Source organism: Epinephelus moara, chromosome 5 (assembly GCF_006386435.1).
Source record: "Epinephelus moara isolate mb chromosome 5, YSFRI_EMoa_1.0, whole genome shotgun sequence".
Lineage (NCBI taxonomy): Eukaryota > Metazoa > Chordata > Actinopteri > Perciformes > Serranidae > Epinephelus > Epinephelus moara.
In genome coordinates this window covers 35115917-35138214 of record NC_065510.1, presented here as the reverse complement: position 1 = coordinate 35138214, position 22298 = coordinate 35115917, and the positions used below count along the sequence as shown (strand labels likewise).

General features: G+C 40.2%; 2 protein-coding genes across 4 annotated transcripts in view; both read left to right on the top strand.

Annotated features, from left to right (window-relative positions):
* si:dkey-45d16.4 (scaffold attachment factor B1) lies at nt 1-7817 on the top strand. Of its 3 annotated transcripts, XR_007569968.1 has the most exons (8): nt 1-105; nt 990-1112; nt 1799-1940; nt 2423-2531; nt 4297-4387; nt 5012-5200; nt 5698-5757; nt 6484-6592. XR_007569968.1 is itself a non-coding variant. In XM_050044766.1 (7 exons), the coding sequence occupies exons 1-7, from the start codon at nt 69-71 to the stop codon at nt 6609-6611; spliced, it is 816 nt and encodes a 271-aa protein (XP_049900723.1). In that variant the 5' UTR covers nt 1-68; the 3' UTR covers nt 6612-7817. The 3 variants fall into 3 exon arrangements, 2 of the variants coding, with proteins under 2 accessions (XP_049900723.1, XP_049900722.1); XM_050044766.1 differs by lacking the exon at nt 5698-5757 and having other exon boundaries at nt 5015-5200; nt 6484-7817; XM_050044765.1 differs by lacking the exon at nt 5698-5757 and having other exon boundaries at nt 6484-7817.
* A 2892-nt stretch (nt 7818-10709) lies between these two features.
* LOC126390302 (phosphoribosyl pyrophosphate synthase-associated protein 1-like) overlaps nt 10710-22298 on the top strand; it is a 15221-nt gene continuing 3632 nt past the window's right edge. Inside the window, exons 1-7 of the mRNA XM_050044544.1 lie at nt 10710-11387; nt 14198-14250; nt 14392-14458; nt 17063-17235; nt 18115-18230; nt 18395-18450; nt 18718-18863. Coding sequence (XP_049900501.1) covers nt 11224-11387; nt 14198-14250; nt 14392-14458; nt 17063-17235; nt 18115-18230; nt 18395-18450; nt 18718-18863 — 775 coding nt within the window. The 5' untranslated portion in view covers nt 10710-11223. The remainder of the gene's footprint in view (nt 11388-14197; nt 14251-14391; nt 14459-17062; nt 17236-18114; nt 18231-18394; nt 18451-18717; nt 18864-22298) is intronic.

The window sequence follows — 22298 nt, the reverse complement described above, 5'->3', positions numbered from 1 at the left end:
GAACCTGTACTGGTGACTGGACGTGTGCAGCGCGCGTCAGGCGGTTCCCGGATGCACCAAACAGAAACATGGACCGGGTAGTTGTGGAAGTGCCGATCAACAACGGTGAGATACCTTACCGCCTCCACGTCTCACGCGCCTTTCAAACCACTTATATTAACATCTCCTTAACGGCGTTTGGTGCTTCTCTCGATTCGTGCGCAAAATGCTCCTCCTCCTCCTCTGACGCGTGGTTTCGGCATTGTACGTGCTGTAGCCTCTGTAGGGCTACCACAGCTTTACAGGCTATTTGTCTCGGTTCTGTGTAGGCATTCTTGTAGCTGCAGGCGACCGGCTGCCTGCACTTGTGCACAGTGTGGAGCACAGCAGTGACAGAGCTGCTGTCATCTGTCTAACAGCAGTTCTGCAACTGGAAAACTGCTGCCACCTTTTACCTCTCTGCACCAAAACACAGGCCATGTCTGTCCCCAATCATTAGATAGATCAGATAACATTAGATTCAACTTTATTGTCATGGCACAGAGTCCAAGTACTAAGACAACGAAATGAACTTAACCATCTGGTTAGTTAGTCATATGCATGGTAATAACATGTAATGACATGATCCACTGAGTATTTCTCTAATGACCCCATGTTCATCTGACATAGGTCAGTTTAATTATGCTTGCAGTCTTATCCAGGAAGTGTAATGGTCTTGGTCCAATTATAACACTTGGTTACCAAGGTAACAGTGGGTTCAGCAGTAACATATGCCCAAGCTGGACTTGATATTTCTAATGCTGATAATGCTGATGATGATAATAACAATAATAATGTGATTATGGGATATAATTTATTTGTTCCCTTTTTAAGAAGGTCAGAGCAGTTCTGAACTACCCTCTGAGTGAATGATGGTTTCCTGATGTATCATCTCACCTCAGTGTGTTTCAACATACTTTTAGGCTGTATCAGTTCTATTTTATTGTCTTCTGTTCTATTCCCAATTTTAGGTTTTTCCCTCGCCGGCCCTTCCACGACCCCACGAAAGCGCCAGGTGCGTTTTTCAGCAAGGCACGACATCATCCTTCTGCGGGAGGTTATCGCCCAGAACCCCTTTGCTTCCAAAGAGCCAGGTTAGTCCTGTTTCTAAAGGACCAATCTGCCTGAAAACACTTCCATAAGCTACTCTGTAGATGCAGAGAGCTGCAGTTCCTGCTTGACAAATGGGGGCAATGTGTGGTGCCATCGGTTGTCAAAAATATTGATTTATTGATACATATGGATTCTGAATGCTTTAAATGGTTTCAGTACTCATTTTCAACAGTATCAATACACCGGTACCAGCTCGCTTTCTCGCTCTCTGTTATATTGTAATGTTTTCTGCAGTCATTCTGCTGTTTTCTGCTACTAACCAAGAAAAGAAAAGTTGCCGTTATCATGTTGTAGCCTTATTATGTTTCACTTGTATGCCTTCAATGTCAGTTTTTCCCTGTAGTATCAAAAATGGTATCGGATATTGACATTTCTCAAGATATTGCATTGAAGTTAGAAATGCAAGTATCATTATGACACTACATCACAATATTTCTAGTGGAGCTACAATGACATTTAATCCAGGGACACTACCTATCCAAAACATTAATAGCATCTTTACAATCTCCTCTTACCTTAAACAGTAATTGTGTTCAACAGACATTCAACAGAAATCCATCACATAACAGCCAGAAAGACCAATCAAAGGGAAAACATGACACTTCCCTGTATTCATGAGCTACATACTGTATATTTACATGTGCCTGAACTTTTTCATCTTCATCAGGACGGATCTGGGCCCGAGTAGGGGAGATCATCACTGCAGCCCTCCAAGATGAGAACTTTGAGGTAGATGCCAGGAGGTGCAGGGAGAGGACCATGCTGCTGCTGGATTACTACAAGAAGCAAGACTTTCCCAGTCTGCGCAGGTTGGTTCGCTCACTAGGAGCTAACTGGACTGTTGCTTGAGGAGATAATGGCACTGAATTGGATGTATGCTGACTTGTAGTTGTGCTTGGCCTAACCAGAAAGAAACATAAGTTTAAAGGAAAACAAAATGATCATTTGTGTATCAGTAACTCACTGCATGTTACCTTGAATTCGTAAAGAAAACGTTCTTTTCTCGTGTGCCTCCACAGTGGCTGGAGAATCCAAAAGAGGTGAACATTTCTTATGAATTTAAGCAATCAGGGTTAGCATTCAGCAACAGCAAAATTATATCAAAACATTGGATACACACTTAATTTATGAAGAATCTTTGCTTTTTTGGATTCTCCGTTCACAGTGGTGGTATGCAAGAAAACAAAGTTTCCTTAACAAATTCAAAGTAACTGTGATGAATAATTGATATACCAAGGGTCATTTTATGGGTGAAGCATTCCTTAAATGTGTGTGCTTTTGGTGTACTCAGATTTGGAACAGAGAGGTTGTACGCCCAAAAGGAAGATCTGCTCCATGAGGTTTTGGAGCTAGAGGCTGAGAAGGGGCTCTTGGCCAGTGGGGAGAACACAAAGTACCAGGTGGGTGTTGCGTTAGCAGAGAGGAGTAGGTTAAATTTTGTGACACCACTTGGGCAAGAAATGTTTCTTTACAGAAGGCGTTTTAGTGCCCTTGAGCTGGAATACAGGGGCAGATCAAACATATAAGTTACAGCTTTCACTTATACTTTACTTGTCAGCAGCACTTTGGAGTAAAAGACATTGTGCTTGGCCAAAGATTAAAGTGTGAGATTCATAACAACAGTTGTTCTGATTTCAAAGACCGACAAGGATATTAAACCACAGCCTATTCAATTGTTCAGTGGTTCTAAACTTGTGTCTCCTTAAAATGAAATAAGTGTCAGTTTTCAGCCCCTTGTCATGAGTTTGAAGTAGTGAGCAGTTTTACCAAAGTGTTACTTCCCCTGAGTAATCTTTAGAGGACAGAAGAAGCAAGAGTATTTGTTGTTTCACATGAAAAAATGTGTTAAGAGAAATTTCCCCTAAGACAATACAAATATAGTGCTTTTTTTTCTCTTTCCTGCCTCAATAATCATCTCTTTAACCTTCATATATATTGTGTGACCCTTTGTGAACCAAAAGTACAGCTATATTTTCTGAAATTAGATTTATGATAATGCAGTGGTGGAATGTAAGTAAGTACATTTGCTCAAGCACTGCACTTAAGTACACATTTTGAGGTGATTCAACTTAAATTTATTTAAGTATTTCTATTTTATGAACTTTATATTTCTACTCCACTACATCTCAAAGGTAAATACTGTAGTTTTTACTCCACTACATGTGTCTAACAGCTTTAGTTTCTTTTCAGACAGTTTTTCATACCCTTCCTGTCCAAAAACAATGTATGTTTTTGAACTCTTGTAATAAACTGAAGGATGAACTCTTCCTATATGAGTTGAGATGACTCTTCCACTTCTTAAGCTAAATAAACCATTTAAAACCCCTCTTGGATTATGTTGAAAATGCACCATCGTAACAAAGCTGAAATTTTTTCTGACACCATGAAAAAGTGACTTTTAAGATAATCATGGTTCTCACAGGTCAGTGATGCTACAAACATATGAATAGCTAGCTCTTATGAGCTCTTACAGAATATGATGCATTGCTGTAGATTAAGCCAAACAGTAAAATGCAGCTTACACATTAAAACAACAGTAATATTAATCCAAAAACATCAGATATGATAGTAAAACACTGACAGGGCACCTTTAAAGCATAATGAGTACTTTTGCTGAAAATACTTACATATGTTAATGTCAGTAAGGTTGTGAATGCATGGCTTCTATTTGTAGTGGAATATTTCCACAGTGTTGTATTAGTACTTTTCCTTTAAAACACCTAAATGCTTCTTCCACCACTGTTATACATGTTTTTAGCTTACTTTGCACCTTTTTTTATAGGGTCAGGATGTCCATTGTCTCATGAAAATACTACAGTCGATGTACATTTTTTCTGCCTGTGCTGGCAATTATCTTTTCTAACAGTTTACTGGAACTGAGGCTATAGCTGGGAAATTGGACATCCAAGTCAGCAGATATTTTGTTCTCTGTATCTACTCAACCACTTCCCTTTTCTACCTCTTGGTGGCATTCAGTGACAAGCCAACTGCTTATACAGCACCACTAACACTATCACTGCTGCTACAACTACTCTAATACTGCTATTGCTGTAAGAACTTCTACTGCTGCTGTTGGTAACAGTTGCTGCCGTCGCTCATTATCCTCTTTTTCCTTGCTCTTATTGTTGTAGAAAAGATATTTCATCTTGTCCTGATCTCTTTTAGGACGATGAACTGAGAAAGCGAGCCATAGAAGAACTGTCTCTACCAGAGCAGGACAAACCCAACATCACCATCACACAAGCACCCACTGCAGGTAAAAACACATTCACACATGACAACAATCTGTCACTTGATAGTTAAAGTAAGTGTGTTCATATTACCTCCAAGGTCATTCCCTCTCAGTCATTACGTCCTGCTGACAGACTAATCATATCTTGTTTAATTATGGAATATGACTCAGTAGGTAATGTGCATGTAATGAAAGACGCTGCCAACCACACTGGAGTCCCAAATACTGCGTAATTGTTTCCTGGCATAGTAAAATATACTGGTAATGCAGTCCAGTAGGTAGCATCGTTAATATCTTGTGAGGGAGTAGGAGATTTGATCACGTTCATCCATTTTGCACCACTGGGTTTGGGTATTAAGTCTTTAAAGTGTGAAACATTAACTTGCTTGAAATGTATTTTGTTTTGCTTTTATGGAGAAGTCTTCAGAGGTGTAAGTGTTTTCTACTCAAAATACCAACTTTGATGGAGCAAAGCTCAAACCCCTCAACCCCAGCTCTCAATTTCAAGTTCGAGCGCCTGTGTAAGCAAGTATTTGCCCTTCTCAAGTGTCCTTCAGCAATGAATCCCTGCCAGCTCCGTGGATGTTGCTGTGATGTTGCACTGCTCCGTTTGGAAATGGGTACATTTTTACATAATTACTGTCACAGCAGAACCAGAAGAAGATCGCGAGGAAATGGCAGAGCTTTCAGCGGCGCCCACAGCCAAGCGGCCCTGCCAGTGCTGCTGCCAGACCTACTCTGAGATTCTCAGCTTCCTGGAGAAACGCTCGGAGGCGGAGCAGCGGCTGCGGGAGGAGGAACTCGCCCTGCGCCGGGAAGAGCTAGAGATTCAAAGGAGTAAGATTTTCAGAAAATAGAGTAGTGTGATGTCGAAATCAACCCTTAAACTCAAACCAATTGTTCGTCACAGCTATGTTATGGTTTTCCGTTCCGGTGAATATTTCTATCCTGCAAGGTAGATTTTCACAAAACACAAAATACTTGACAGGATGCTTGTTATCAAGCATTTGTTATAGATGTTTCTGATCAAGTTTCTATGGTACTAATTTTCACTATATTTTAATTGTTGGGTTTTTTGTTTTTTTTTAAAGATATTTTTTGGGGCATTTTTTAACCTTTATTTGATAGGACAGACAAGTGTGAAAGGGGGAGAGAGAGAGGGAGTGACATGCAGCAGAGGGCCACAGGCTGGACTCGAACCCAGGTCACTGCAGCAACAGCCTTGTACATGGGGCGCCTGCTCTACCACTAAGCCACCGACGCCCCCCTAGGCAAAATTCTAATGAAGTTTGAATTAAAAATTGCTTTATTATCATTCTGAATTTCCATTTCAGTTTAAAAATCTGAGACAGCAGCAACTCAAGGGTCTGGAGCCAGGCTAAATTAAAGCTGGGGTAGGCAGTTTAATTTTGCATCACTTAGCAAATATCTCATAATAACCTTACAGAACACTAGACTTCTGCACCTTTACTTGGCTCTGTTACCAACAAACTAGGCAGCACTGATCAAATATGAATCAGGATTCTGTTACTGCATTACCTATTTCTTACCTCAAATGTTTTTGGAAACATATTTTTGTGTACTGTTTAGCTGTAAAATGAGAAAGCTTGTGACCTGGCTGCCATGTTAAAAACAGTTGAGCCAAAACAAAACTGGCCAGGTTACAAACTCTCATTTTACAGCTAAACAGTACACAAAAATATGTTTCCGAAAACATTTGAGGCAAGAAATAGGAAATGCAGTAATAGAACCTTAATTCATATCTGATCAGTGCTGCCTAGTTTGTTGGTTTGACCGTGAATGAGCAGTGACTGAAATGATTGACAGCTGCGTTACAGACTCCTTGGCTCTGTTTGGTTGTTTTTGTGATTCTTGCAAATGCCATTAGGTGTAGTAGGAGGCAGAGATGTTTTGTTACTTCTGTCAGGATATTATATATGCTAAAAAGGTTACTTACTGTAGCTTTGTAAGAAAGCCAAGTAGGAACCATTACACTTAAAGAATCAGTGAGGTAATGATGTCAGCTAAAAAGGGTCAAGATTTTCTTAAAACTGTTATGTTGCCATCATCCTCAAGGTGCCCTGACCTACAGATTTGATTTCCATTTGTTTTCCTCTCAGGTAAGATCACTCTGGAGAGGGAACGTCTGGGAGCTGAGAGAAAAGAGAGGGAGCGGAGATTTGAGCTGGAGAGCCAAGAGAGGCAGGTCATCTTGGACCTGCTGAAAGAAAAGGTGCTGAAAGGCTGAAAAACTGAATCACCTGCATTACAATGCCATCCTCAGAAAAAGTCAAAGCATGAAATACAGGAAAACATAGTCGACCGCTTGAAAGAGGAAGGACTACAGGGAAACAGGAAGTGAAAATATCAATGGTTGTAGGCTGTGACATGCAAGTCTTTGACCTGGTAAGATAACCAAACAAAATGTAGGGAAGTAATAGAGGATTAGCAGTTGCCTCAACAGCCAGATGGATTAGTAATGTTGGGAGTGTCTGGGTGTCTGCAAGCATATCATGTGTGTGTGTCTGATGCAGAAAGTACCAAAAAAGACATAACACTACAGACAGAGTTTAAAAGCTGCAATATTTTCCAAAACAGCTGCACAAAGCTGGCGCACATAGATCCCAATAGACACTCCCTGCGTTTTATTCCTCATGGCACAGTCTGCATGAGGATTTAAAAGCGCTGCAATCGTTGGAGTGTCACCTCAGAAAAGGAATGCAGAAAAGGGTGTGGTGCGGTGTCTTAGGTGTGGCGATCTCTTGAGCCAAAACTGACAGACAAGATCACCGTTTTGCACTAACACCAGTATGTTTTAATGAGTCCTGTTCACACTGTAAGGGACGCCATTCTTTGTGGTGCCAGGATGAAAGAAGTCGAGGAACAGCTAAGAAAAGCTGTATGTTTAAGCAGTTTACATTAAAGCTGTGCAGCTCAAGCTTCTGAAAACATTTATCATATTAATGATTTTACACACATTTTACTCAGTCACTTCTTTTTAAATTTGGAGACATTTGGATTAAAATATAAGTAAAACTGTATTTTACTGACTGTGAATCCACTGGACGTTGACTGGTACGCACTTTTGTACAACACAAGCCATTAAGGGGTCTATACATAATACAGAAATGACTTTTTTAAAACTGATGTCACATCTTGGATGTGCTGTAGTCCTTTTGTTAAAATGTACTTATGACTCAAATGTATGTCCTCAGTGTAATTTGTTATACCCAGGTATACTTAACTGTCATTGGTTAATGTTGCAATATTATATTAACATGGAATTTATGACCGAAGCACTATTTTATTAGGTGTTTCACTGACTTAATAAATGACACTTGCTACTGTGACCTTCTGTATAATGTTAAAAAAAATGCTATTTTTCTTTAAGTCCCCATAACATAGCTGCTGTATGAAAAATAAAAGCATGACAAACTGATATGGATAATTTCTATTCTGCAAATAAAAAGAAATCTAAGCTGTTTGTCTGGATTCATAATGATCATCACCATCTACAGACATCAGCGTAACAAGTGTGACTGCACAGGCACTCCAGGACCATGTTGTTTAGAAATTAGGCCACTTGTCTAATATATAGCTTCATGCTGGGGTCCCTATTAGGTCCCCTGAAGTTTAGAATTGATTTAAGCGCTTGCACTTTACCTGAGCATTTTCATTTCATGCTACTTTATACTTCTCCCCTACTAAATAAAAAATATAATGTTTTTTTCCTCCATCACATGTATCTGAAAGCTGCAATATATTAATTGTATTATTTTGTATATTAAGATTTTACATACAAAACATGATCAGGTTATAGGATAGCTGCTTAAACCACCCAAAAGCACATAAAGTAGCTAAACACATCACCATTCTGCCCACATATTAAACACATATGAAGCATATAAAATTACATAGCTTTATAGCCTAGTCTGAAAGAGGCAGTTCTACATAATAGGCACTCTACTTTTGCTGTAGAGTAGTAACCCAGTATTTTACACATGGATGGATTACTGAACAGGTCACAGGTACAGGCCCAGGGGCCCAAATTATCAGGGGCCCTTCTGGCCTTCACCTGTTACTCAAAGAGACGCATATCAACCTCAGAAGGTTCGAAATGGCCACAAAGTGTTAGGATCCAGGGTTTTTGTTTGTAGTCTTATCTGTAGGACTTTGTTAGATTTTCTTTTTGTGCTCTCCTTGTGTCATGTTCATTCATGTTTAAACTGTTTCATGTTTTAATTCCTGTCTTTGTGTGTTTTCCCACCTCAGTCTTTGTCAGCCCCTCCCTGATTAGTTTCACTTAACTTTTCTTACTCCCCCAATCAGTGCCTCTCCCTCATTTATGCACCTACACACCTGCCCTGCGCTTACCTCGGTAGTCCTTACCTGCTTCTGAGTTGTTTCTAAGCGAGTCAGCTCCCTGCCTGTTCTTATGTTTCATTACCTTGTTTTCCTCACATGACCTCCTCCACCCTTTTTCCCCACCCGCATTTCACCCCCTCGTCAGACCAGTATGTATTTAACTCTTGGTTTTCAGTTCAGTTTTGATTGGATCCTTGATTTAGTTGTCTGATGGTTGGTTGCTGTTTCCCTAGAATAAAGCATTATCTTTTTGAGCTCCCGTGGTCTGCTGTGTCCACATAACACAGAGACACACAAAACTACTACAGTATAAAGAAATGCAAAACAGCTGCAATGGGATACAAAACAACGACAAAGAGGCTCAAAATGACCACTAAGACACACAAAACAACTAAAAGGAGACAAAAAGGGACAAAACAACTACAATAAGACTCAAAATGACCACAAAGAGACAAAAAAACAACTCCAATGAGTCTCAAAAGGACCACAGAGACACAAAACGACTACGAAGAAATGCAAAACAACTACAAAGAAACTGAAAATGACCACCAAGAGGCACAAAACAACTACAATAAGACATAATGTATACAAAGAGACACAAATCAAGTACAAAAAGACACAAAACAACAACAAAAACACACAAAATGAACACAGAGACACAAAACAACTACAGAGATGCAAAACTACTGCAAAGAGACACAACATGACTGCTGAGAGACATAAAACAACTAAAAGGAGACAAAAAGGGACAACATAACTATAAGAAGACTCAAAATGTTTGCAGAGACAAATAAAACAACTCCAATGAGACTCAAAAGGACCACAGAGACACAAAACAACGACAAAGAAATGCAAAACAACTACAAAGACACTCAAAATGACCACTAAGAGACACAAATCAAGTACATAAAAACAAAATGAACCCAAAGCGACACAAATCAACTACGAAGAGATGCAAAACTGCTGCAAGGAGACACAAAATGACCACCGAAAGACACAAAACAACTACAAAAACACACAAAATGAACACAAAGAGACACAAAACAACTACAAAGAGATGCAAAACTGCTGCAAAGAGGCACAAAATGACCACTTAAAGATACAAAACAATGACAAAAACACACAAAATGAACACAAAGTGACACAAAACAACTACAAAGAGATGCAAAACTGCTGCAAAGACACCCAAAATGACCATGAAGAGACACAAAGCCACAAAGAGATGCAAAAAAAACAATAAAAAGAGGCTAAACAAGCATAAAGTCTGCGTGTCTTGCTCCTATGTAGGAGAGTTGGTGGGGCCTTTTGCATGTTCCTGCTCATTGTCTCATAATATGCCCATATTTTTACGCTGTGTTGCAGTCAATAACGCGAGTTGCTCTTTTTCCTCTGTAAACACATAGTCCCTAAAACCACTTTTGATTTCATGTCCCTTTGTTTTCTGAAATGTGTCTTACATCCTAGGACATAGGCTACCTACACTGTGTGATATATGAACACATAGATTAAAAGATATATGTTAAAGTTAAAACAAAAAGACATACTTCAAACACTGCATATCATATTAGACATAAAGAAAAGTGAATGCAGTGCAAACTTTTATTATTCCGATTTAGTGTTTGACTCAGATACACTGATGCTACTTTAATACAACACAAACAAGTTTGACAGACTGAGGAGTTAAATAGCTCCACAGTCTGTTCAGTCCTGACTGTGAGAAATCCTAAATAACTGCCTTGCTCACTGTCTTCCTCACTGCATTGCAGAGTGGTAGGATAAATTTAGGGCAAAACAATCTGCCTCCACCACATTTTTTGGTCGTTGCGCTTTAATTTGTGGTCATACAAATCCCACGCACTGATTGGTCCATAAATATGTCGTACACGCCCCTTGTTGTGTTGATCTAATCACTGATTGGCTCTCTTTGAAGTCAGTCCCTCGTTTCATCCACCCAATGAACGTGTGCTCGTGGCGTTTTTTCCTCTGCTGCGACCGCATTGCTACAAAGTTTACAGTAGCCACATTTGAATGCTAGCAGCGGAGTTTTCAAGTTGGAACATTGTAGCAGCGCCCAAGACAGTCTTAGTTACATTTCTGTCCGTTTTCATGGTAACATAAACCGGTGTGTCCATGTTCCTGAGACGATAAAGAGTCAGTGACCCGGTCGGAAACATAGAGCTCAGCTTTCCTTCTGCTGTACCGGGTCTTCTTTTTTGTGCTGCTTATCGATGTGAGGGCAGTTGTTGACCTGCTAACACGAGCACGAGCGTTTCATGTGGAGCATGTGCGCTTTGTTTTTTTAGTTTTTATACAGTTTGGCATTTTATAGCTTCAGTTAGCTTTGTATTTTCTTATGTAAATATGCGTCTGCATGGTAGATTTGTAAACCACCCTTAGTTAAGACTTTAGTGTGGAAACTGTTCTTCAGGTAATAACGGACGATTTTAACGGTTCTGGGGAAACGTAACCAAACACCACATTGATCCCAAAGCAACATGCCAATTAGGCGTTTTGGGGGTCACAGGTCTCTGGTGTCTCACTCTCAAACTTCAAAGCTGTCGTACGGTTACAGGAAAATGAATGTCTCCAAAAGTGGCTACCGAGTTTTTTCTGCCAACTCCACCGCCGTCTGCACCGAGCTGGCCAAGAAGATCACAGAGTAAGTGAGGTCATGATTGTGTCATTTCATGTCTGTGATGTTGATGACTGTTACCTGCCGTGACAATACACCTGGCAGTCATAACTGCATGTGATCCTAGGCGAGGGTGTGTATTGTTTTGAATGCTGTTCAATTAAGCCACACAGAGACACACACACACACGCACACACACACGCGCGCACACACATGCCAGTCTGTGTGGAAATCATTGGGTAATCACTTGTTGTCCACAAGATGGCTTGTTGGCACAGCACATTGTTGTTGAAACAAACTCCTAAAATTGCAAAATGATTAATACAGATCATTCAATTTAGCCTACATGCATTTACTGTACATGTAAAAGTCTGAACTGCTAGAAACAACAGCAGTGAGAGGGTTAGTGTCTGTACTAACATAAGATGAAATCCATACTTTAAGCATTGCAAGACAACTCCTTTCCATATGGGTGCTGGTGTATGTACTCATGTTGCAAAACAGTGTGGTTATCTACATTGTTTCCACCCGATCTCTTACACGCACCACACTTATGGCTATTCACTTGCAACTCCAGCTCATACCCTTACTGTACAAACAAGGCCTAGCATCAATACTTCATAGGCGATCAATTTGTGGGCACAATTTTCAGAGTTAGTCTGATGAATTGCTTTGCAAGAATAGTCCTAAATATTGTTTATTGCCCAGAAAGTCTTGCACATTACTCTTGTATAGGTGTCCCTTGATGGTCTAACTGCTAGTTTGGTGGCTTTTCCAACCTTAAAACAAGCAGAGTTTACATATTTCTTGGCATGAATGTGATTGAACTTTAACGCATTGGATGCTGGCACAACATACTCTGCAAAAATAAAAGTGTCAGCCTTATTTTAGTATTGTTAGGCTCCTCCTACACATGCACAAAGCACAATATTGAAAATAAAAGATCTGTCTTATGTTTTTAATGTAGGTTTTTTTTTTCTGGGTGTTGGTGTGGGAAAGTCAAAGACCCATCAGTGAGAGTTATTATGATGACAGGAGCTGACTGCAGATATTGCTCTACCGAGAAGCAAGGCATTTTTTAATAAGCGATGATTTATGAGGCCTTTGAATGGGTATTGGTTTGTAGAAAAACTGGTCAAACCAGGTGAGATGCATCTGAATATATGAAAATAAAAACAGCAGGAAGTATCCGTTTGTAATCCTAGTGAGAACACTGACCCAGATCTCTGCAAACACCAGTATCTTCTCTTGTGGTTGGCCTACAGAAATCGGGGAGCAGCCATGTTTTTCCCAACCCTGCAGATTGTCAGACAGCCAGGCAGGAGTTGCATTGCTCATGCAGTGAAAAAGAGCTCAGCTCTCTCAGTTTTCACTGTTTGGCAACATCGGAGAACATTATTAGGGAGATTATGTTGCTGTTCTGGAGCCAAGTAGTGTTCTCTTTTGGAGCAAAGGTTAAATAACAGCATGAGCACACAGAAATGTTAATGAATACTGTACTGAATATTTACTCTGAGGTACATGTTGTGACTGGGCTGTGTGTAAATACCCCCAGAATTTAGGTCACGATTAATATGACTATAATAGACAATGTGACTAATTGAAAGCAATTTCTATAGATAGTACTTCAAGGACATGTCCCATATTCTTTGATCGTTGTTTTTATTTGTCTTCTTAATTATACCGTAGTCATCAGAGATGAAGGCATCATATCAAATATTGGAACAAGGACTGTAAACAGGGCGAGGCAACAGAGAGGCCTGTCTTGCTGAGCAGGATCCCTGACTGAACCTCCACCGTTGCCAAGCCAAGCCCTCATTCATATGTGGTGTGCTTTAAAGTTCCTTCTTTATAGTTGGCACTGTTACTTGGCTGTTTGGTTTTAAAATTAATAGCATAATTGTCCGCCCAAAGGCACAGCTGTATTCATGACGCCTGGGCTTGTTCACAGTTTGACTTAAGGACTGTTGTGCACTTTGAGTCAACTCAGTTTACGTTTGTGCCAAGTACTCTCTGTGGATGCTTTGATGTTTTTCCTCTTTCCTGGTAGCAGATTTACAAACTTATCATATTCACACCACTGAACCAAAAGGTCCAGTGTGTAGGATGTAGGGCCATATATCGGCAAAATGGTAAATAATATTCATAACTGTGTTTCACTAGTTTATAATCTCCTGATATTATATCTACATATGGAGTGGGTCCACTTCCATGGAGTTCACCATGTTGTTCTACAGTAGCCCAGAATGGACAAACCAAACACTGGCTCTAGAAAGGGCCTTTCACATTTTTTTGTGTAGACCACAACAGTTTTCATACTTGCTTGGCACATGGAAGAAGTTTCAGTTCACTGCTGGATGGCACTAAATCCTACACACTGGACCTTCAACAACACCATACATTTCTAAGTTTCATATATGATTGCCACCCCCCAAAAAGTCTCTCTCAGAGCCCAAGGCCATGTTTTAAAATGTTTTGTTTTGACCAATGATAAAAAACAAAAGCAGCTGATCTCACATTTGAGCGGCTGGATTCAAAGATTATTTGTTGCTTCGGCTGGTAAAAACGATAATCGATTACCAAAATAGTTGCAAATTATTTTTCTGTCAATTGACGAATCAGTGAATCCTTTCATCTCTACAAATGACTAACATATATTGTTGATTACCAAAATTGTCATACTTTTAATTTCTTCAACAAGTCCTTTCAGCTCTTTTGTGGTTATTTTGTCTGTTAATAATAATGATAATAAAACAAACCAAAAAAACACACATTAATCAGTGTCAAGGTGTGTTTTTGTGTTTTTAACACTATGTGGCCTGTTTGTTTTTTCCCAGACGCTTGGGGGTGGAGTTGGGCAGGTCGGTGGTTTTTCAAGAACCTAATTCAGGTAAGGCTGATGTATGTCCTCACGTCCCTCATTTCCTTAATGAATGTCTTAGGTTAATGAGCTGTGGTTTAGTGTCGGCTCACTTGACTTTTCACCTGAACCATGCTGATCATTTTTTTTGTTTGTTTATTTGTTTTTCAGAGACTAGAGTGGATGTGAAAGAGTCTGTCCGTGGACAAGACATCTTTATCATTCAGACCATTCCCAGGTGAGACAGAAGGACGCTCTTGATGCCTTAATGTTCTATATTCACAAAGAATCATATCACAATGTGTAATGTGATGAACTCTCAGAGAATTGTCACCAAACTCTGCAACTCAGCCGAGCTTTTCAGCCTGTTTTACCTTATTATTTTGATTTTACAGCCCACAAATATAATGCTTGATTCACTCGCATCAGCCTCAGCAAAAAAAGCTTTAATAACCTTACTGTCTATCTGCCTGGCATGAAATGACAGACTGACAAAGTTAACAGCTTAAAGGGTAACTTCTGTATTTTTCAGCCTTGACCCTATTTTCCCATGTTTTTGTGTCAAAGTTGTCAGACATATAATGATAATAATCCTAGTCTGTCAGTGGCAAAAAACACTTTTATTCAAATAAATTGAAGGTGCTCAGTTGCCCACAGGGACTATATTGGAGCCTGTTTCACAGCTACTGGCTGCAGAACCTCTCGCTTGATACTGGACCAGTTTGAAATATTGTTGTTCCCATTAGGCACTTAGACACAAAAACATAGGGAAATAGGGTCCAGTATGAAAAATTTGGAAGTTGCCCTTTAATGGTGAGAGAAACTAAACATTTAGCAAGTGAAAGACCCAGATATTTTTCTTGGGAGTTGATGGAGGCCAAAGCTGCCAAAATGAGAGTAAATATTGGACTTAAATTGTGAGTTGGCCAGAAACATGTATTTAAATGAGCATGTAGCTCCTTGTCTGTCTGTGTTTGATTTTTAACAGGTCAGCCAGGACAACTGTGTCTGTGTCTGCCACCAAATAGTAAATAATGCAGCGTTGAATATATTTTTTTTCTAATTACCACACTGTATTTACATATGCAAATACTGTCCTCTAATGGCTGTCACACACTAGGATTATTTTATTACCAGAATCTGCTTCCTCTTATAGCTTAACATGACAAAAGCAGTCATCTGTAACAAATGTTTGTATGAGTCTGCACATATCAGCCAGGTTTTCTAGGACTTGAGGACATTGGGGGTGTAGCTTGGACCTCTGTAGGGGGGTCCTTCCCCTAGAGTGTTTTTTTTAAGCTGTTAATTTGTTACAGAGTCTACAAAATGTAGAAAATATTCTAGGTTTAAGTGGATTTAATTGTTTTTTTTTAATTGTAGTCAGACTGAAATAGCTGAGCAGGTGCTTCTAAAGAAAAACCAAAGTACACCTTTGTACCTCCAGTTTATGTTTTCCTCAGGTACTCCACATTGAAACTAGTTTTAAAATGTTTGTCAATGTAATACAACTCTATTTCTTTATTTCTATTTCAATAATATGTCTAGATTTTCACACACTCATCGTATCTCGTTGGATACGAAATAATTAAACCGATGAATAACCATCTTGACATTGTTTGAAAAGTGGAACTGAAAAGTTGGACTTTACCGTCATGTATCATATGTGTAGTCCATAAAATAAAAGACGTCAGTAAAAATCCATTTGTGAAGGATCAGAAGTGAATGAGTCCAGAGGGGATCTCTGAGAGAAGGGAAGAGGGCACTGATTCGAGCCGCGACCAATCTGTCATCGCCTGACAGCTTTTGCTGCAGGGATAAACAGCAATACAGTAGTGTTGGCCGCAATGTCATTAGCTTCACACACACTATCACATGCGCACAGCTCGCCAACAGAGCCCCCGGCATACTACAGTGCAATGCAAAGTAGCATTTTTGCTATCTGTAATTTATATAACTTTTTCCTCTGCTCATATCATGTTCACGTAACCCATACGGACATTTACACACCTTGTTTTTCTGGTTCAGCATGAGAAGATGTTTGTGCCACTGCCTCCCTCTGTTTACCAGTGAAAAATCAAAATGTATCTCTGGCATTACACTCTTAGTAGCTATGCCAGTATGCTGTATTTATGCAGCATAAGTCAAAACATTTGGGTACCCTGTGACCCTGGTAGGTTTGTCTTTGTATTTCACATTCAAGAACCATATAGCATTTGCCTGGGGGGGGTTCAAATCCAAATGAAGTTTACCTTTTGCGGTAAAGGAAACAGGAAAAGCAACAACATTTCACGTCCAGCAGTTGAATCCTCTGTTTGTCCTTGTTAATCAGTTATTTGCTATGACGAAGAGAAATGTTTTGAAAGATAACCAGAGGTCACGAGGCAGGGGACATCACATTGTGGGATCTCTGGTTTCAGCAAGCCGTCAAGGCCAAAATGGCTACATACAGTGTCCTGTTACACCAATGGTTCTTCACCTTTCTACAGTATTAAAACTGCCCTAATGGTCAAAATAACAAACATCATGGTGGTGAATCACAATCTCACCACAGTAGCCATTAAAGGTGCAGTCTAATAACAGGGCATGCGAAAACAATGAAGATAAACCGGTTAGTCACTGCCAGACAGTGTTTCCTTTATTTACAGCAGGTTTGTGGGTTGATGACCTTGTTGACAAACATTAAGCTGCTGACTTATCAATCCACATCAGATCATCAACATATTCTTGTGTACTTGTGTCTTTGCGGCCGACCACAGGTTCAGACTAATTGCATACCAGCACAGTGCTTTTGCAGCTTGTGATATCTAATATAATCTTTTGAACTGAATGTGTTGTTTCTCAGAGATGTCAACACGGCCATCATGGAGCTGCTGGTCATGGCCTATGCCCTGAAGACATCTTGTGCCAATAACATCATCGGGGTCATTCCCTACTTTCCGTACAGCAAGCAATGCAAGATGAGGAAGAGAGGATCCATTGTCTGCAAGCTGCTAGCAACCATGTTGGCTAAAGCTGGTATGGACTGTGTGTTGTAATTTATGTCCACTGAAGAAAAGCACAGATTAAAGTCAGAAAAACAGACTAATACAACAAGTGTCCTGTCCTGTTAAGGCAGGGACGCACTCACACATTTCAACTGTTTAGCCAGTTATGACGATGATTTTGAGTCTGTTCCCCTCTGGGTCAGTTACTGTTGACTGTCTGCAGATAGAATCATATGGTTTGTGATATAAAAAGATTCAGTCCAAGCTCTTGGCTGCCATTCATTTTTGTTTTGGCACAAGAACATGCAACAAAATTCTCGCAGTATTTGTGCGGTCGTCTACCACCAGAACTCCAGTCATTACTGACCAGCCATTCAGAGTTTTGTCTATTAGTTGGACATAAGGTTTATGCTCCTTCCTGACTGTCAGAGACTAAAAAATAATGTGCAAGTTGGTGGAAACAATCTTTATGTATGGTTTGTTCAGTCTGTGTAGGTTACAGCGAGTCTTCAGGTTTGTCCCAAATTTTAGCTGCACACAACAGAGCCACTTGGAGTAGTGTACAAATTAGATAGTGTGCAAAACCTTTTGCATATTTTATGTCAGGCAGAGGCCAGAAGATGTATTAAATTGCACACCACATAACTTATTACTGTTAATGCATTCTCATAATTTACAGCTTTTATTTTGAATACCAGATGCATGTTATATGTCTTATTAAAACTTAGCACTCAGTTTAGCAATCTGATAGTTTATTAATCTGTTTGTGCAGGTCATCGGTCTGTGTACATACATTTCCATGCTAATTTATATTTTTCTACGAGGATCTCAGTAAATTTGTGCTTCAGTCATTGCAGAAATGGGTTCTGAAGCCATACCAACTCATGTGTGTTTGTCTTTGTTGTCGCAGGGCTAACTCACATCATCACCATGGACCTCCACCAGAAAGAAATCCAGGGTTTCTTCAGCTTCCCCGTTGACAACCTGAGAGCTTCTCCCTTCCTCATCCAGTACATCCAGGAGGAGGTGAGGCTACACGACACTCGACACATTGTCATAACAATTACGGTGTTCTACTGTACATCAAAAATAAATTTTGGAACTAATTCATGGTTAAACAATATGTATTCTTATAAGATCATAGGTCTGTTTTTTTGTTTTAGGACTAAAGAGTGTTTCTCTTTCCTCAGATCCCAGATTACAGGAATGCCATAATTGTTGCAAAGTCCCCTTCAGCTGCTAAGAGGTAACAAGAAAGCCCAGGTCCTTAAGTTCTCTAGTTGCATTCTCTGTTTTTAACAAGAGTGCATCACTTCTCCTACTGTCATAGTGGGAAGTTTTTTTCTTCAGCATCACATTCTTATTGTGTTTTTGTCTTTTCATATTACCTCTTTATCATTGTAGGTATCTTCAAGCTCCCGTGCAAATTTCCTTCTGCTTTTTGCTTGCTTATTCTTTTGTATGTGTCATGTTTTGTCCGTTTCTTTGACTCTTGTGCGTCTGTCTGTCTCAGAGCTCAGTCCTACGCTGAAAGGCTGCGACTCGGGCTGGCAGTGATGCACGGGGAGGCCCATCATTCAGAGTTGGACATGGCTGATGGACGACAGTCTCCCCCCTTGTCCCGCACCACCACAGGACACACTGGCCTGGAGCTGCCATGTAAGACACACAGCACAACTACATGTTCACAAGCCTCATCGTATTCATCTTTCAGTCATTTATGGATATTTGTTCTGGCATTACTAAAGACAAATCAGTTTTGTGACAGATTATTAAAGGTTTGTGTTGACTCTTGATAATATATTCCTCCGAGCCTGCTGTTCCTGGTCTGTTGTCTCAAAAAGACACCAAGAATGTGCCGTGGATGTTTTGAGTCTTTGGAATTAATGTGTACGCTCAGCCAAGAGAGCTCATTTATAAAACAGCAGTGGCATTCCCCTCACAGGGGGAAGCTCCGATCGCTCATCATTCGTTTTCCCCAATAGTCCAATAATATGTGCCAGGTTTGATTTGTTTCTTGGTCAATCAGTTTCTCCCTGAAGACTGTTTTGTTTATGTACAACTCAGATCATGCATACAAAGTGAAAGCCGTCTACACATTTTACTGGACCATGGTGACTGTTCACATGTGAATTAGAAAAAAAGTAAAAACAGGATAAGGACAGCCATAGACTGGAATGCAACTTATCAGCAGAGATTTAATTGTTAATAGTTTTAAAATGCTGAAGTGTGTCCACAGCAGACGGCAAACTTTCCTTTTAAACAACCTGCATAATATCAAGGCTCCTTGACACCTATGAACCTGTCTGAGCCAAATGAAGACAAGCTGTAGCTGCCGGCCAGTTCAGCTCTTCCCTTGGATAACGTGGAGCACTACATTTCCAAAATGGGCATTTCAGTGCTCGAGTTTCAAACAGTGTGGTCATCAGACTGAGAAGCATGAATGCCAGGGTACATTGAGCATCTGCTGCTCATGTGTCTGTAGCCACAGAAATCATGAGCCAAGTCAAGTTTAGTTCCCTAAATTGGTAAACATAAGCACTCACAGGCGTCTCGGTAGGGCTGTGAAGGAATTTCCCCTGCAGTGATCAAGGGTGGTTCAACAGCACGATATGTGGTGTTACCGCCATTTTTTGTTTTTGTGAATAACTTTATTTATCCCGATTTTAGTGCTTTGTAAGTGAGCAATGTGACAGCTGATTTTTGTGGTTGTCTGTTTATCCCACCCCTCCTCCACTGTGATTGAACAGTGGGTTAAAAGTGACAGTGATGAGCAGCTGCAGCCTTTTACCCAGAGTTGAATATTTTTTAACTCTCTCCCATGAAGAAAAGGAAAAAGAATGTCTGCTGTCCCGTGCAGTTGTCAACACTGCTGTATTGCAGTCACAGGGACAGCCCTACATCTTGAGACCTTTTTTAATATCTACTGTCTTGTTCTCTGTAAGATCCAAATACCTCTGAGTAAGCGCCAGAAGCAGGGCTGCTCCTTCACTCACTGTTGCAGTATCCTGCCTAAAATGGACAGCTTAAGACCCGAGTAATGCCCCCGCTGACCCTGCAGTAACACACACACTGTTTTCTCAGCGTGTTTCAGGTCAGCCAGGCCCCAGGCGGTGTTGTAGCCAGCTGTGAAATACTGCAGGCAGTGACTGACATTTCCCTGTTTTTACTTCCTCAGCCAGATTTATTTCCCTCCTCATCTCATCTTGTCCCGTCTGCTCTCTTTTCAACTGAATTTACCATCCTCCTCCTCCTCCTTCTTCCTCGACTGGGAAATGTGTTTTCTCTTTGTCTTCCCCAGCAGGAGCTGAATCACGCTCATTCCAGCTGTCTCTCCCTCTCTACCTTCACACATGCATTGATTACGTGAAATATCAATTCATGGTACAGAAAGCCTAAACACAGCTGCTGGGATTTAAACCTCCTCCTCTTGAAAAACGATGCAAGAGTTTGTTTTGGAGGTCACTCATGTGCTCTGTAATGTTTTGCCTGTTTGTTGTTTGTCTACTTGTGCATTAATGTTTTGTCTACCATCCTTTCTTTTGCAAACACAGGCAGCAGACATACGCCATTCCCTGGCATAGAGCTCCCAAGTATGATCATAACGCTTGAATCCCTTTGTGCTTCCTGTTGATGCCTCTCTGCATGGAACGACTGAATGAGATACTGAGGGCTTCCATTTCACTTCACATGCGGACAATCAAAGCGACAGTGATCCTGTTATTGGTGTTAATTGTATCTTAAGAGGAAAAAAAACTTGCTAGGAGAAACAGAAACTCCTATAAACACTTGTGTGCTACAGTTTAGGTAGCAATGATGGACTGGGCAGTGAAAACTTGATTATTCTTCACATATAGACTGATGATCTGGGATAGGCTACATCCCCGCAACCCAAAAGATATGCCGGTATAAATGGTGAATGGATGGACCACCAGTTGAGTCATGTATTATAATTACTGTGCTGAGTCTGTTGTAATGGAAATGGTTCCGGCACATCATACTAGCTCCATCATTACATTTTTAAACTGCTGGTTATGAGTGCAGCAAAAGAAGAGTTGCTGCCTCACACCACGTAGAATCTAAATACCGTATACAAATACGTCAGCATTTCACTGCACTGCAAGTTCAGATCCATGCATGTCTCACCCCAGTGCAGCAAAACTGTCGGCCCATTTTATTTTTGGAGCTAAATCAAAGCTGCCTTGAATATTGATGTCATCCTTATTGATGTAAGGTATTTCACACACTGACCCGAGCTCACTGTGAGGTTTTAAAAGAATTTAGGTCATACATTACTTTTTGTTAGCCAGCACTTTGTCATTAAATTGGATCTGTTCAACAACAGAAACACATGGGGAAGGTTCAGATTATTTTAGCTGAGCTCATCATGGGAGTTTACATCTGGGTCAAACAGGACCATTTGCACAAAATTCAGATGAATGAGGAAATGAAAAACGTGGAACTTGTCTGTCCCAGGTTTGCAGCCGACATACAAGAATGTGAGCAGATCAGATTTTGCTCTTGAAGCCAACCAGTTACTGATTTGATGATCTGTCTGTTTATGTTTTTCTGTTGGCAAGAGAAGGAAAAATGCTTTACATTGTTTCAATAGCAGCGCACTGCACTGTCCTGACACGTTGAAGCACACTTGGATCACAAGAAGGCAATTGTTTTTCCCTAAGTGACAATGATAATGGTTGGAAGCCCTCAGTTTCACATCCTCTCAGTTGAAATGAATTTGGTTCTTGTGAGATTAAGAATTATTACAGGATGCAATAAACTGTGACATGATTGATATGATTTGTGTTATCTTAGACACCACAGATGTGTAATCCTCAGGCTGCTAAATGTTTAAAAAGTATGAAAAAGAGCCTAGAGACCCAGTAGAGACATGGAACATGCAGTACGTTTACATGTACAGTTTAATCCCACTTTTAATCGGAATGAAAGGCCGTTCCGATTAAAAGTGGTCATGTAAACGGTCATTCCGATTGAAAATTAAATCCGATTAAAGGGGGTGGTTTATTCCGTTTGTCATTCCGAATGAAAGAATTTTGTGTGCATGTATACACTCATTCCTGTTTAAGTTCATTC

Bases quoted from the DNA above. Each gene is read 5' to 3' on its own strand.
- si:dkey-45d16.4 (XM_050044765.1), top strand. From the start codon at position 69: ATGGACCGGGTAGTTGTGGAAGTGCCGATCAACAACG. The intron at 1,113-1,798 runs GTTAGTCCTGTT...CATCTTCATCAG, and splicing joins CTTTGCTTCCAAAGAGCCAG to GACGGATCTGGGCCCGAGTA. The intron at 5,201-6,483 runs GTAAGATTTTCA...TTTTCCTCTCAG, and splicing joins AGAGCTAGAGATTCAAAGGA to GTAAGATCACTCTGGAGAGG.